Consider the following 14,113-nt stretch of genomic DNA (forward strand, 5'->3'; position numbering starts at 1 on the left):
ATGCGACATGACCACACTCAATGCATGGTAATCCCCAAATGCACAGCGTGAACCAGCTAGAAGGGATCAATAGGTGGAGGGAATAAACGAAATTGCTCTCTGAAGCATGGGTGCTCTCACCTAAACCTAAACCAACAGCTGATTTTTCTCCTCGATGTGTACCTTAAAAAACTTTCATTTTTAACTCTTGTGATTTTTCTTTCTCCTCTACATTTTTTTTTTTCTTCTCAAACCAAACAAGCGGTGTAGCGTGTTCAGAACACTAGGATTCGGTTGTTTCCGAAGTCGACGGCGATGATCATCCCGTCGGGGGTGATGGCGATTCCCGATGGGCGGTCCATCTGTCCGAAGCCGCTCCCCTGGCTGCCGAACTTGCATAAGAAGTTGCCGTTGGGCTCGAACACCTGGATGCGGTGGTTGCGGGAGTCGGCGACGATGATGCGGTCCTCCTGGTCCACAGCGACGCCCTGCGGCCGGAGGAACTGCCCGTTCCCCGTACCCTCCGAGCCCAGGAAGCGGGCTGACTGGCAGTCTGGCCGGATGACCAGCAGCCGGTGGTTGTTGAAGTCCGTCACCACCAGGTGGCCCTCTTGATTGAAGGCCACGCCCCTGGGGGAGTCGAAATGCTTCCAGAGGGCGCCCTCGAAGCCGTACTTGTTCAAAAACGTGCCGTCGGGGCCGAAGAGCTGGATGCGGTGGTTGCGGGTGTCCGAGACCAGGATCTTGCCCTCGGAGTTGACGGCCACGTCCCAGGGGTAGTTGAACTGGCCGTTTTTGGTTCCCTTCTCGCCGAACTTCAGCAGGAACTGGCCCTCGAAGGTGAAGATCTGGATGCGGTGATTGTCTTTGTCGGCCACGATGATCCTCCGCTGGCTATCGCAGGCCACGCCAGCCGGCCGGTCGAACTGCCCCGGGCGGGAGCCCAGGGTGCCGAACTTGTGGTGGAAGGTCCCGCAGGGCTTGAAGATCTGAATGCGGTTGTTGCTGCGGTCGGCCACCACCACGTAGCCCTCCTTGTCCACGCAGATGCCCCAGGGCCGGCACAGCTGGCCGTCGCCGTCGCCCTCCCCCCCGAAGGACGCCACGGGCAGCCCCACGCTCCCGTAGCTGCGGCCGGACTTGACCAGCACCTTGAAGGGGCTGCCCTCGATGTGCTGGCTGCAGAGGAGCACTGAGACCAGGTGCTCGCCCTCTACCTTGGGCAGGTAGCTGACGGTGTAGGTGCCGTTCTGGTGGTCCGACACGTCGGCCGTTGAGAGGGTCCCGTCCGGGGCCATCACCACGGCCGAGACCCCGTCCCCGCCCGAGAGCCGCGGCTCCCTGTCGTGGTCGTAGCCCACCACGGTGAAGGAGGCCACCTTGCCCTGCAGCGCCCTCTTGAGGCCCTCGCCGGTGGCTTTGGTGACGGGGGCGAAGGCGCCGCTGCTGATGAGGCCCATGGACTTGATGGCGATGAGGAGGGCCTGGTCCGGCGGGGTGAACATGATGCGGTCGTCCTCCTGCGGCTGCAGCACCCCCCGCAGCGTCTTCAGCTCCTGGATCTGCGTCAGCATGCGGTCTCGGGCCAGCAGGATCTCCATGCTACGGCCCTCCTCCAGGGCCTGCTGCACCGCCGCGATGGTGCTGTCCAGCTTGCTCAGGCTCTGGTGGAGCTTCTCCACCTGCAAGTAAAGCGCCTTGGCCTTCACCTGGCGGATCTTCTCCACCTGACAGGAGAGAGGGGGTCATTCAAACATTTAGTTATACCTGCACAGGATGTACACAGATTCCAAAACAACATAATGCTACTTATTATCTGGACACCTTTCAAATCATCTCTGCAGATGTTGAATAGTGCAGGACTCCAGGGAAGCACTGCATAGCTAATCAGCTGGGGTGATAAGCAATGGGGGGGGGGGTGATAATTGACAGAACCAGATTATGAAAAGCCAGTTTTATGATCAGAACCCTAATAACACCCCTGGCTTTTTTTAACACCCCTGGCTTTTTGATAAATGCAATAGAAACACTGATCACAATGAGTCAGTACTTCAATTTAATCTGTGATCCAAGAGATGTTTTTCCTAAAGCACAGCGTCCCCATTACTGGCCTGGGGCATCCGAGTTGACTGGGCTCACATGAAAGACTACAGTTTACTGGCCCATCAATCACTTCCTACAGTAGCCTCATTTCCCAGAAGGTCTGCTGCCCATGTAGCAACTGACCCCAGACCCCTGAGTTTCAGCAGTCAGGCAGATATCTACAAGGTGGTACGACTGCTTGAGGTAGCAAGCTATGGCTGAGAGAGGCACCTTGACACCAGTAGAATCACTGCACTGTGCATGTTTTTGGCAAGAACGTAGAAGGGTTTTCCCTCATTTGAAACCACAAGAAAGACAGCATTGTGGAAATTCCAGTTCAGTGCCGAAATACCACCTTAATTCAGGGCTTAACATGGGAGGGTCCGTGCAAGCTGATACAACCAAAAGCTTCAATTTCACCTTCTGGGGTACAGGCTCTGCTAGTTTTAATGTTTAAATCTTGTAGTGGTGTGTTTACTGTGTGTTTGAGGTAGTGAACCATGTACACTAATCCTACACCAAACAAAAAAGAAACAAGATAAACTGGACAATATTTTGAAGACCTCTAAGTGAGCAGTAACAAAAACTTTCTTCCCATCAACATTTTAATTAAGACCCCTTCCCAGCAAAGTCCCTGCACAGACTGTAACTTTAGAGCTACAGGAACCCCTGAAACATGCCTTACACTGAGGTATGCAGCATAATAACAGGGCTATAATTCCCACTGCAACTCCGCGTGTGTGGTTATATGTGTACATATGTGTGCAGCAGGTAATTCCTTTAAATTTCTGTCTAATGTTGTTCACTAAAGAAGCTTTTCGCAGTTTGTGAACCTAAATTTATAATCTACGTGTTACCCAAAAATTACATTATATGAAGATGCGCAGACGTGGTTGATTTTCAATGTACTTTCAGAAACAGAAGGACATGTAACTAAAGGAGTTGATTATCAGTCATATTGTTAATCTGCCGGGAACTATGAGAGGGCATTTCCTTTGGGCTAGGTGTCAGTGCGACATAGATGCGCGCACACACACACACACACACACACACACACACACACACACACACACACACACACAGCCTGCCTGGATCGTGTTTCCTTGGAGACAGGTATTAGTGCAGCATAGCCCTGGGGAACTCACCTTCCACAGCAGTTCACACTCGCGCTCCTCCAGGGCCTTCTTGTGCCGTAGTGTGATGGTCTTCACCTCCGTCTGCACCACTTTGGCCTTGATCTCCACCTGTTCGGCGATGGCCTGGGCCTTCTCAATGCTCAGCTGGCACAGCACAATGAAACAGTCAGTTTCCATGTAGAGAGCATGACAGTGCAGAATGCCATAGTCTAACAAGCAACAGTACGAACAAGCAAACCGATAACAAGCCGTGTTTTTCTGCGACACATTAATGCCTGACGTATCCACGGCAAACTATAGACACTGCCCACAACCAGAACTGGCACATCCCATCAAAAAAAAAAAGAACACAGCAGTGACCAATCTCCTTCTGTTTAAACTGCTCTCTTCACTGGGAAAGAAATAGTGATAATATAGTGCTACATTATAATGAGATGATACTGATGGGTAGTACTGACTCTGTGAACTAATCAAAGACTCAATACTTTAATTTGTGCTAGGTGTATTTCAGTTTAAATTCAGAGACACCCATCTATCCTCCCTCCAAAACAAGGGTGGTCTCTGCGTAAACATTGTCCCCAGGAAACAGAGGCCAGCCACAGATCTGTTCCTTCCCTACACAGAGGGAGTGAGACAGGGGCCGGCCACAGAACTGTTCCTTCCTGTGTCTCAGACGCCAGCTGGCACAAACATCTCACACAGATACCGCATTAACAACTAGAGGACCCATTGTTTGCATAATATTGTTTGCATAACATTCAATTCAATTTTTTCTCCAGTGTGAAAATAATATTTCATGTTTTCTATAATCTTTAAAAAATTAAGTGGAGATACATGATTCATTCATGTGAGTTGGAATTCTATTATTGTTATGAGTGTCTTCTTTGTTACTATAGTATTAAAAAAACAGGAAAACTGGGTATATCATATTCAGCAAGTATGTCACCAATATTTAACAGACTAATTTTGAACTGAACAGTCTTCCATAGTTAACCAGGGCCCAAAGAATTAAGTCTCCTCCCTCTAGTATGGGGCCAATAGGATGCTTGGTGGTGGGTCTGTGTGAGAGAGGGCTTTATAGCAATCATAAGTACTAAGAAAGCAATCAGTTTCGAACACTGCGTTTGTTGCCTTTAAGTGTTTTTCTTTGAACCAAACATTTCAGTTATCAGGAAAATTCCAAAACACTGGTAGTGTATGATGATTTGTTTGCATCTGTCAAATGATACAAAATGTGCACACAGGAACCCCTTTTACATACGTATAGAGGTGGAACAGCAGCAGCTGGTTGGATGAAACAAAGAACAGACCGGACAATCAAAGAGAGGGGTCAGGGCCTGGCAACCCTGAGAGGCACAGGCAGGGGGGGGTCAGAGGTCACAGGAGAATGCTCATGGCACTGGGTGGACATTTACTGACAGGAAAGCGAGTTTGATTTGTTTACACACTGGCGGGGTTAGTCTGAGGGGACCGAATGAAAAGGGTTAATATATGCTATGCTAGCAGCATCTGGCTGGAGACAAAACCAACCAAAGCTGCTGTTCTTTCAAAGTGGCTGAAAGCTGGGTTTCAGGGCACAGGTGCCAGCTCAGAAACCCCCTCTAAATGCATGACAGTGATTACAGGACCCCCAGATGCTGAGGCAGACCACTGACTCCACTCCTCCCCGTTTTGGTGGCGTTGGAATGATTTTTGTTCTTGGATCTATGCACCTCTGCTACACACAAGCTACCTTGCTGTGGCACACTCTGGTGTGTGCAGAAATCCAAAAATCAGATTTTGTTGGATAACCTTCTGTTTACGGTCAGGGTCTATTCAGGGTGGCATTTTTCAGCTAAAATCCTTTTCTTTGTTGGCAAGCCCATAAACATGAGGCTGTCTAATGCTGTGGAATAACAGGATTAGTGCAGTCTTCAGCCTGTCCAGCGCTCAGCCTAAAATGTGAGACCCCAGTGCTAGTCTGCACTCTCCACCTGCACTCCATGAATGCACCCACCCACACATACACAAGCAGTCTCCCCTGTATGCGAGCAGGCATACACATGCTAAGAGACTTTACTGTACTGAACTCAAGGTACCTCATGGGTACATGAGGATCAGAGCAATCAATCTAATACCAAGACAGTTCACATATCCTCCTTTCCTCAAAACTGCTCTGAAGGTAATGGAAATGAGCCCATAATGGTGTCTTTGTGTGTGTGTGTCTATGCATGTGTGTGTGTGTGTGTGTGTGTGTGTGTGATTGTGTGTGTGTGTGTGTGTATGCGCGTGCGCTGGGGGGTTGGGTGCCACGCATGAGGTGGGCCTTTTCCTAAATTTCTTTTCAATCATCATCCCTACCGGCACACAGCTGGATTCCTCTTATCTCCTTGACAACAAGCCGATGCAAGGGCCATTCCCTGAGGCGCTGGGCCGAGAAGGGCAAACGCTCCCCCTCACGCACCTCGACAGCCCCTGGCCTTGCGGCCTTTGAAGAGGGAAGATGACAGAAATGTTTCCTCTGTCCTTCACTAATGACCCATCTCTGCCCATCAGCCCTCTCAATGCAAACTGTCAGCCAGGCCTTCATTTAACCGAACAGGACGGGGGTGGGGGGGGGGGGTGGTGGTGGATACAAACAGCACCCCCCCACGTCTCTGCAGCTCCTTTCAAAGCCCACATTCAGTTTCACAAAAGCCCTCCCCAAATGAACACACAAACACACACGCATGCACGCACACATACACACACACTCAGGGCCTCTGCCCTTTCCTCCCCACTTCTCTCTTTAAGAGGGTAAAAAGAGGGGAATCTACACCACAGCGCAGAGGGCATAGGTCTCCTTCCTGCTGCGTCTGTCTCACACGGCCACGCGGAGCGCGGTACGCTCACGAAAAAGCCAACCTAAACACACCCAGCCTCACGAGGCCCATACTGCACAGCTTCACTCCGCTGCCTTCAGCCCCCCCCCCCCCCCCCCCCCAGCATCTGTCCTTTCCTCTGCATTCCATCATCCTGTGCTCCTCGTCCGCCTCTCCTCTCGCGGCTCCCCGTATGCGCGGGTGGCGGAGTGGTGTACCGCTTAATGTTTCGGCTTCCATCCCCAGGTGGGCAGCAGCACCCTCGAGCAAGGCGTTTAACCTGAATTGCCTTGGTAAATATCCAGCTGCATAAATGGACAATGTGTAACAATGTAAACTATGCGAGTTTACGTGGGCGAGGGCGTCTGCCAAGCAGATAAATAATGACAGTACACTGAAAGGAATAAGGAGTATAAAGATCTAACCAGCACCGCATGGCCATGTTACTGTGTGCGCTGGGGGAGACAGGCATAAGCTATGAGAGATACAGCCTCTCTCCTTGGCCATGTGGATCTGTTATTTCTGCACAATGTTCTGCCTGGTTCAGGAACACATTCCATGTGCAGCGCTCAACATTAAATCATTTGATCTTCAAAGGGTCCCCATTTTCGGGAAATGTGGACGCGGTTAAAAAAAAAAGAGGAGTCAGTGACTGGCGGACGGACATGAACTGATTATGGCTTCATAAATGTGGACCTCACCAGTCCTAATATGAAGCATTAGCCTGGATATAAGAGTGATTTCAGCAGACATCCATGTAATTCAACAAAATATTCCTCATTCAAAGACAGACTTGTCATGTATTCAGTACTGCTATTTCTGTTAATTCTCACAGAAGAGAACTGAAAGCAAATGAGGGAATTTCCAAGCCGTTATAAAACTGCTAATTATTTGACAGACCACCCTACAGCACGTACAGTACTGGTCAAAAGTTTGGACACACATGATGAAGATAATGGGAAATATGCATTCAAAGATATTTCGATCTAAAGACTTTTGCTTAAATGCTTGAAATTTGTTTCCTAGACAATATAAATAGTGAAGTTGATGCCTATGTATGAAATTGTTTCCCCCAAAAAAATTAATTTTATAAAATATTTTTGGCTATTTGGAAGAATTAAAAAACAAGATAGTTTTGATTTGTTTAACACTTCTTGGTCACTGCATAATTCTGTTTGTTTTATTTCATAGTTTTGATGTCTTCACTATTACTCTAAAATGTGGAAAATATTAAATATAAAGTAAAAAGCCTTCTATGAGTAGGTGGGTCCAAACGTTTGACTGGTACTGTATATGATATACAACATGAGAGAGATACTGCTGTACTCTACAGTCTGTGCTCCATCCTCTGATGGTAGAGCAGCCCTGGTACCACTGCAGATGTGTGGTAGAGGTAGCGTGGGTAAATATACAGGGAGACTTGCATGCAGCTTGGGAGCTCTCGGGCTGCCAGCGTAGAGACAGGCTTTAGAGTCATATTGCTGCTAATGGTGTAGGGTGCTGCTGTCTGAATAGTGCCAAGGGGACGTTTCGCTCCTCTCAAATTGTCTGTTTGATAAACTCAAATTTGAAATAAAAGGCATGCAGTTAAAATGAAAGGAGCCAAAGCTACAAAATCAAAAAAAAAAAAAAACTGAAATCTTATAGTACCATTCACATGCAAAGTCTGTTACGTTTGGTGCTCTGAGTCAGCGGTATCCAGGTACATATTCATAGTACTCTTCCTGCACATAGTAAACAAGCTCACTTGAGCAGCCTCAAGTCAAATGGCCCACGTGTTTGGCCAGCTTTGTTTGACCATCTATGGTCGATAACACATTTCCCTGCTACTGTCATCACTATCCATCTTCTTGGCAGATACCTTTTCCAGACTTACAGAGCTTCCATTTGTACATATTATCTGTTTCTACAGCAGGGCGTTTACTGAAGCAGCTCAAATTAAGCCTCTTGCTCAAAGATACCGCCGCCTGGGAACCGAACCTGCAACCTTCTGATGAACCCTGCTCCATTGGCACACCTGCTTCAGTATCTCACAATTCGCACAACCTGGCTGCAGAACAGTCCTCTCGCTTCATCATCTACAACCGATCAACCATGGTTACAGAAACAAGACTGAATAAGTCCTGTTGACAAAGGCACTGGCCATGTGATTATCCAGTGATTACAGCAATTCCAGTAACCTACAGCATTTTAGTCTTTATTACAAAGGCACCAATGCGCATGTTGTAGGTTACCGTAGGGTACATGTTGTACCACACCTGTAGCATGTACACGCTAGCTTACACAGCACTGTAAGGGGCTGGCTGACACATGTTGGATCATGGTCAGTTGTGTCCTTAACTTTGTTAGCTGCATGTTGCACTCATTCTTTGTCTGTTGCTCTGGATAAGAGTGTCTCCTACATGACAAAAGGTAAATGGAAAGGCAGTAGGAATTTGCCCATAGTAATAGAATACTTTAAGGTGTTAATGAGAAAAGTCATACACCAGGTCAGCAAGGCAGTACATGGATAACACAGCCAGAATGAGAAAGCGACTGTGTCCAGCGGTGTGTGTGGGTGTATTGTATATGTGGGTGTATTGTGTGAGTGAGTGTGAGTGAGTGCGTGAGTGAGTGAGTGCGTGAGTGCGTGAGTGAGTGCGTCTGTCTGTGTGTGAGTACTCTTGCCCACCTGTATGGCCTGCCTGCCCTGCTGAGCGTCGGCCAGCAGCTGGATGGTGAGGGCGCGGGAGTCCTGCACGGCGTCCTGGAGGTAGAGGAAGCTGTGGCCCATGTGGTGGCCCACGCTGCACTCCCGGCAGATGGGCACGGAGCAGGTGTCACAGAAAAAGCGGAACACCTGCGGGAGAGAGGAGGAGAGGGGGAGCTTTAAAACAACAATATATGCTTATTTTTTCTGTAAGATTCATATAACTGCCTGGGTTTGGAATATTTATTTAAGATGCCATACTGCTCATAATAACCCACACACACACAGAAACGCCCATAAACATCCACTCTTATAAACATATACTCATTAAACAGAGTAAAAACAGAACTGTAAAAACAGCCTGCAATGGGTCAGTCTGTGGTCCTGTAACAGCACCACAGGAGTGAAACTATCCAGCACAAAAGGAGTGGCTCTATCCAACACAATAAGGGTGTATCCATTCAGCACAAGAAGGGTGAATCTATCCAGCACTATGGAAGTGGATGTGGCACTATAGGACTGGATCTCTCCAGAACTACAGTAGTGACTCTGAGAGCCAAGTACTGCATAATCACTAAAGCTATTGCTGGCTGCACGCCAAAAAATAAAGACGCTTTCATTATAGAGATTTAAACATATACGTTCACCTTTAAGTTGTTCTACAACATGAAGTGAAATGACTGATGTGCATGGCACGCATCCAGCACTGAACGCAAAACATGTCAACATTTCCATGGCAACAGTCAAAACATTCAGCTAAGTACTGCTTAACACAGTCGCTTCCAGTGATCCGTCTCTGACTGTACCACGTTATCAATAAAATCTGCGCTACTTTAATTTACACAGTTGTAGCACATCGTGTTTTAAAATGAACCTGCCCGACACGGATCACTTGTCTCTGTTATGAAATTAATAATTGGCAGCACTTATTGGCACACTGTATATTTTTCCCCTAAGACACAGTGAGCCCCTCACAAATGGAATGGAAAGAGTTACAGTCGCTCTGATCTGTCTATCCAAATAACCAGGCTGGGTGCCTGTAAAGCTGGGAGAGGGTTGGGTGGCGTTGAAAATGCCATTGACTGCAATGCAATGAGCAACTTTAATGAACCTCAAAATACAGGCCTTCTGCACCAACAGGGGGATATTTGTTAGCGTTTTTTGTTTCATATTTTGTGGAAGATTTGGACACATGTGGCCATGCATTTCCATAAGGCAGCGCTCTCTTCACCTGGGTAAAAAAAAAAAAAAAACCTGCTTGACCTTTGACACTGCACACCAATCCAAAAATGACCCCCCACGCCATAGACTCAACAATTCAGGATGAACAAAAAGAGGGAGAGGGAGAGAGAGAGAAACTGAGCCTGTTTCTCACTCCTCAGGTAATAGTTTTACAATTCTGTCACTGATGATGGACAACCGGCTCGCAGTGAGCTCTGGCTTCTCACTTGCATGGTCGAAGTTTCCTGTCAACAGAAATCACTTTGATTCGTCAACAGTAATTCATCACAGTGAAATGAGGGAAACTGATTAAACGCGTTTCCAGGTGTTCTGGCCAGTGGGTTTTCTCCAGCGTGAGGGGCAGGGTGTCCCAGTGTGAGGAGGATGGGAATACCCATGGAGAAAAAAATGAGGTCTGCTTATGGCTTATGTGGGTGGGGTAAATGCAAGCAAAAGTGTCCTTTTTTTCGAAAGGGAAACGCATCTCTAAGACCCCTCAGGACGGGACGGGAAGAGGCTGCATGCCACAGAGGAAGGCTGAGCATCACAGTGTCATATGGAACTGACAGGAGATCAATGCAGTGGAGAGCTGACCATTTCCCAATGACAACGGCCATACCAAGACCCCTCCATAACTAACAGCTGCCGCACTCAGGCAGTTATAGAGCACTCTCAAAATGAACAAACACTCACATCATCTGTCTACAGTGACAGTAAACTAAGAGTCTATTGTTTCTGCCCTCGGTCATTAAAATCAAAGGGGCTGTGCTGTCATGGTTTCCATCAAAGTAAAATATGTTTAAATGGCTCAGCTGTGGGTCTGTTACAATGACAAACAGTGATGTGTGTCCCCCTCCCTGATGCAGCTACAACAGCCACAGCAGCAGAGTGCGAGGCCCTTAAGGCATCTCACAGATGACCGGGGTTTCTTTCTCATTATGTAACACCTCCTGCCCCACTCCTCCAATGGCGTCTAATTGTTCACTCCCGCAAGTTCGTCTTCTGTTGCTTGCTGTTTTTGTAACTTGACCCCAACCCTTTTAAGTATCTTCAAGTCCTCTGTAACGGCAATTAGGCTTCCATGCCAGACAGATGAGTTTTTGGATCAAACCACGTTCTGCCAGAGATAAGATATAACATCTTGACCTATAGCATCCGCTGAAAGGTTGTTTGTGCTAATTTTATTCCAGCTTAACTAGCACTGATTTAAGGAAAAATACTGCTGGCAAAACTGTAAAGGCCAACACTGATTTAAGTAAAAACGACACAGTAACACAGATTTAAGTAAAGAAACACAGCTCTCTTAACAGATCACAGGGGGAAATCTGGGGATTACTTATAGAAAAGAAAATGTCAAAGAAGTTATCCTGAAATACAGCAGACAAAAGTTACACAGAGTGTTATTTCCATAGTATTTAAGTGCAAAAACAAATCTTGTATTCTTTGTTTTCAGCAAACTTGTAGCCCTGTAATTATGAATGAGGCAGGAACTCACAAGGCCTTGGACAGGCCTCCCAGTGACTGTTGCCAAGGACAATGAATCTACTTTCTGTTTGTGTCAACACAGAGCAGCTCCCATAACCTTCAGTCTTACTCTTCCACAAACATGCATCCACTGCCCCTATTCATCATGTTCACCCTTAGTCCACTGTCTTAACAATGGAGCTATATGCAGGTATTTAATAATTGAATGCTAATTTCCCCACTTAAGAGAACAATAAAATAGTAAAATTTCATATAGTAAAAATTTATTGTGTGTAGCTGTTTGTGTTATACTCCATCTTGGAAACACACTACCACTCAAAAGATTGGACACATCTGATTAAGATAATGGGAAACATGCATTTGAAGACGTTTATATCTAAAGACTAATGCTTAAATGCTTGAAGTTTGTTTCTTAGGCAAATACAAATATTGAAGTTGATGCCTATGTATGAATTTCTTTCCAAAAAAAAAAAACATTTTTGGCTATTTTGAAGAATAAGAATTTTGATTTGTTTAACACTTTTTGGTCACTGCATGATTCCATTTATGTTATTTCATAGTTTTGATGTCTTTACTACTATTCCAAAATGTGGAAAATAGTAAAGATAAAGAAAAACCCTTCTACGAGTAGGTGTGTCCAAACTTTTGACTGGTATTGTATCTTCCTGTCCTTTTCCTCTGCTCCATGTAAATACATCACTACCATGTGCTGCACCACACCCCTCTGTCTGGACTTCACTTTGGGTGATCGGGACCAACTCAGCTACCAGAGGTTCACATTAACAGACAGTATCACATGTTCTGTTGGGGATATAAAGTAATACAATCTGGTCCTACACACTTTTGATCACATGATGTTTCTTTGACTGCTGAACTAAATAAATTCTTCATTCAAAATGATTATTCATCCACTTTATCCACTTAACATGCAAAGAGCGGATTGAACAACTTTTTACTCATTGACCTTAAGAAGTCATACCTGCACTTCATCTGAAGTAATTACGATGTCCAGCAACACAGAGCACTTCAGAAATGAGCTAAAAGTTCACAGATGCCTTTGCAATAGAACTGAACAGAATTTTACAGCTGGAAAGCAATCGCATCTCAAACACAAGTTCTGATGATGAAAACAAGAACAACAGCCTAACAGCACTACTTATCACACAGATGACTGTATGTACTTTCAAGGAGCCTCTGACTGTGCAAAAGCCTGCCGGCGCTGTAGAGTCATGCATTCATAAAACGCTGCCCCTCTGCAGAACAAACCACACAATGACCGAGTGTGCGGCGGCATGACTACATGTGAAAGACTCCCAGGTCCTCCGCTTCCCGACTTTTCCTGCAACCCGCCACTCCCATTTTCTTTCCTCGTTTCTCCCAGTGAAACTGCAAAGAGGAAATGAAAAGCCTGGTTTTCTCATGACCTGTAGGCCCCCCCCCCCCATCCAGACCTGTCTCTAGGAAACCAGGTCACCCTCTGTGGACAGAAACCTGCACTGAATGTAATGGGGGTGACAGTGTGGCATGGTAGCTATAAAATGGGGTTTATGTCCAGGGGGTTGCAGGTTTGACACTCCTGAGGACACTGCTGCTGTTTTTGAACACAGCTCTTTACCTGAACTGCATCAGCTGATTACAGTGTGTTGTTTACATCACACTGCCAATATCTCACTAAGGTTAGGCTAGTGAAAAACGAGAATACATTTCAGAGTAAAAAAACTATGTGTGTGTGTGTGTGTGTGTGTGTGTGTGTGTGTGTGTGTGTGTGTGTGTGTGTGTGTGTGTGTGTGTGTGTGTGTGTGTGTAAAAAGCCCCTTCAGGTGGGAGACGGAAAGGAAAACTTGTAACGAAACAGAAAGTGAACATCATGAGCCCCACCAAGCTCTCCCCATCACACAACAGGTTTACCAAAGGCCAGATCACATCCTAATTATATCTGTGACAGAGCTCTCTTACCAACAGCTGCATGTAAACCTAGAGTCCCGATTCAACTACAGTTACCCCTCCGTAAGGCCAGCTTTCTCCGACAGCCATTCACCACTTTGAACAGCGGTAGTCTGTACAGAGGTCACGCCTGTGTGAAAGCTATGGGGAAGGGAGGAGGGGAAGGGGGAGGGAGGGGTGAAAGGGTATCCTGTTGACAAAAGGAGCAGCGTCCCCCTGCAGAACCTTGCTGCACCCCGGGTCACCGTCTCACCCCATCCCCCGGTTCTATCCCCTGGCTGAGGCTGATGTCAGGCATCTATTCACAGAGCCACTAAAAGCACAGTCTCACCGCGGTATACTAGAAACAGCGAAGGATTACATCTTTTAATCATCAAAAGCTTCATGTGATTTCTTACCCGCATGGTAATTTTAAAAAGCTGACAAGCACATGGACACCATTAGGTCAAAATCAAACAAATGCTAAATACATCTCCAAGCACGAACCCACAAACGTGCATAAACATACATGTGCAATGACTGATCTCATTTGTCAAACCACAACACAGACAGCATGGTTCACCTTGTTATTCTACAATGAAATATAGGAGGGCTGATATTCATTTCCATATCGCTGCACACATCCAGACCCCCTGGAGGGAGAGGAAGCGATTAATACAACTGAGTGGAAGCCACAATGAGGTCATCCAAATTGGTTAGGCAGCTCCAAAAGAGTCAATGGTCACATGTTAGAGAAA

General features: G+C 46.6%; 1 protein-coding gene across 1 annotated transcript in view; it reads right to left on the minus strand.

Annotated features, from left to right (window-relative positions):
• Positions 1–254: 254 nt before the first annotated feature.
• Positions 255–14,113, minus strand: part of trim71 (tripartite motif containing 71, E3 ubiquitin protein ligase) — a 29,545-nt gene continuing 15,686 nt past the window's right edge. Inside the window, exons 2-4 of the mRNA XM_036537839.1 lie at positions 8,709–8,876; positions 3,207–3,341; positions 255–1,706 (exon numbers count right to left, since the gene is read on the minus strand). Of these exons, the coding sequence (XP_036393732.1) occupies positions 255–1,706; positions 3,207–3,341; positions 8,709–8,876 (1,755 nt within the window). The remainder of the gene's footprint in view (positions 1,707–3,206; positions 3,342–8,708; positions 8,877–14,113) is intronic.

This window comes from Megalops cyprinoides, chromosome 10, assembly GCF_013368585.1.
Source record: "Megalops cyprinoides isolate fMegCyp1 chromosome 10, fMegCyp1.pri, whole genome shotgun sequence".
Taxonomy (NCBI): Eukaryota; Metazoa; Chordata; class Actinopteri; order Elopiformes; family Megalopidae; genus Megalops; species Megalops cyprinoides.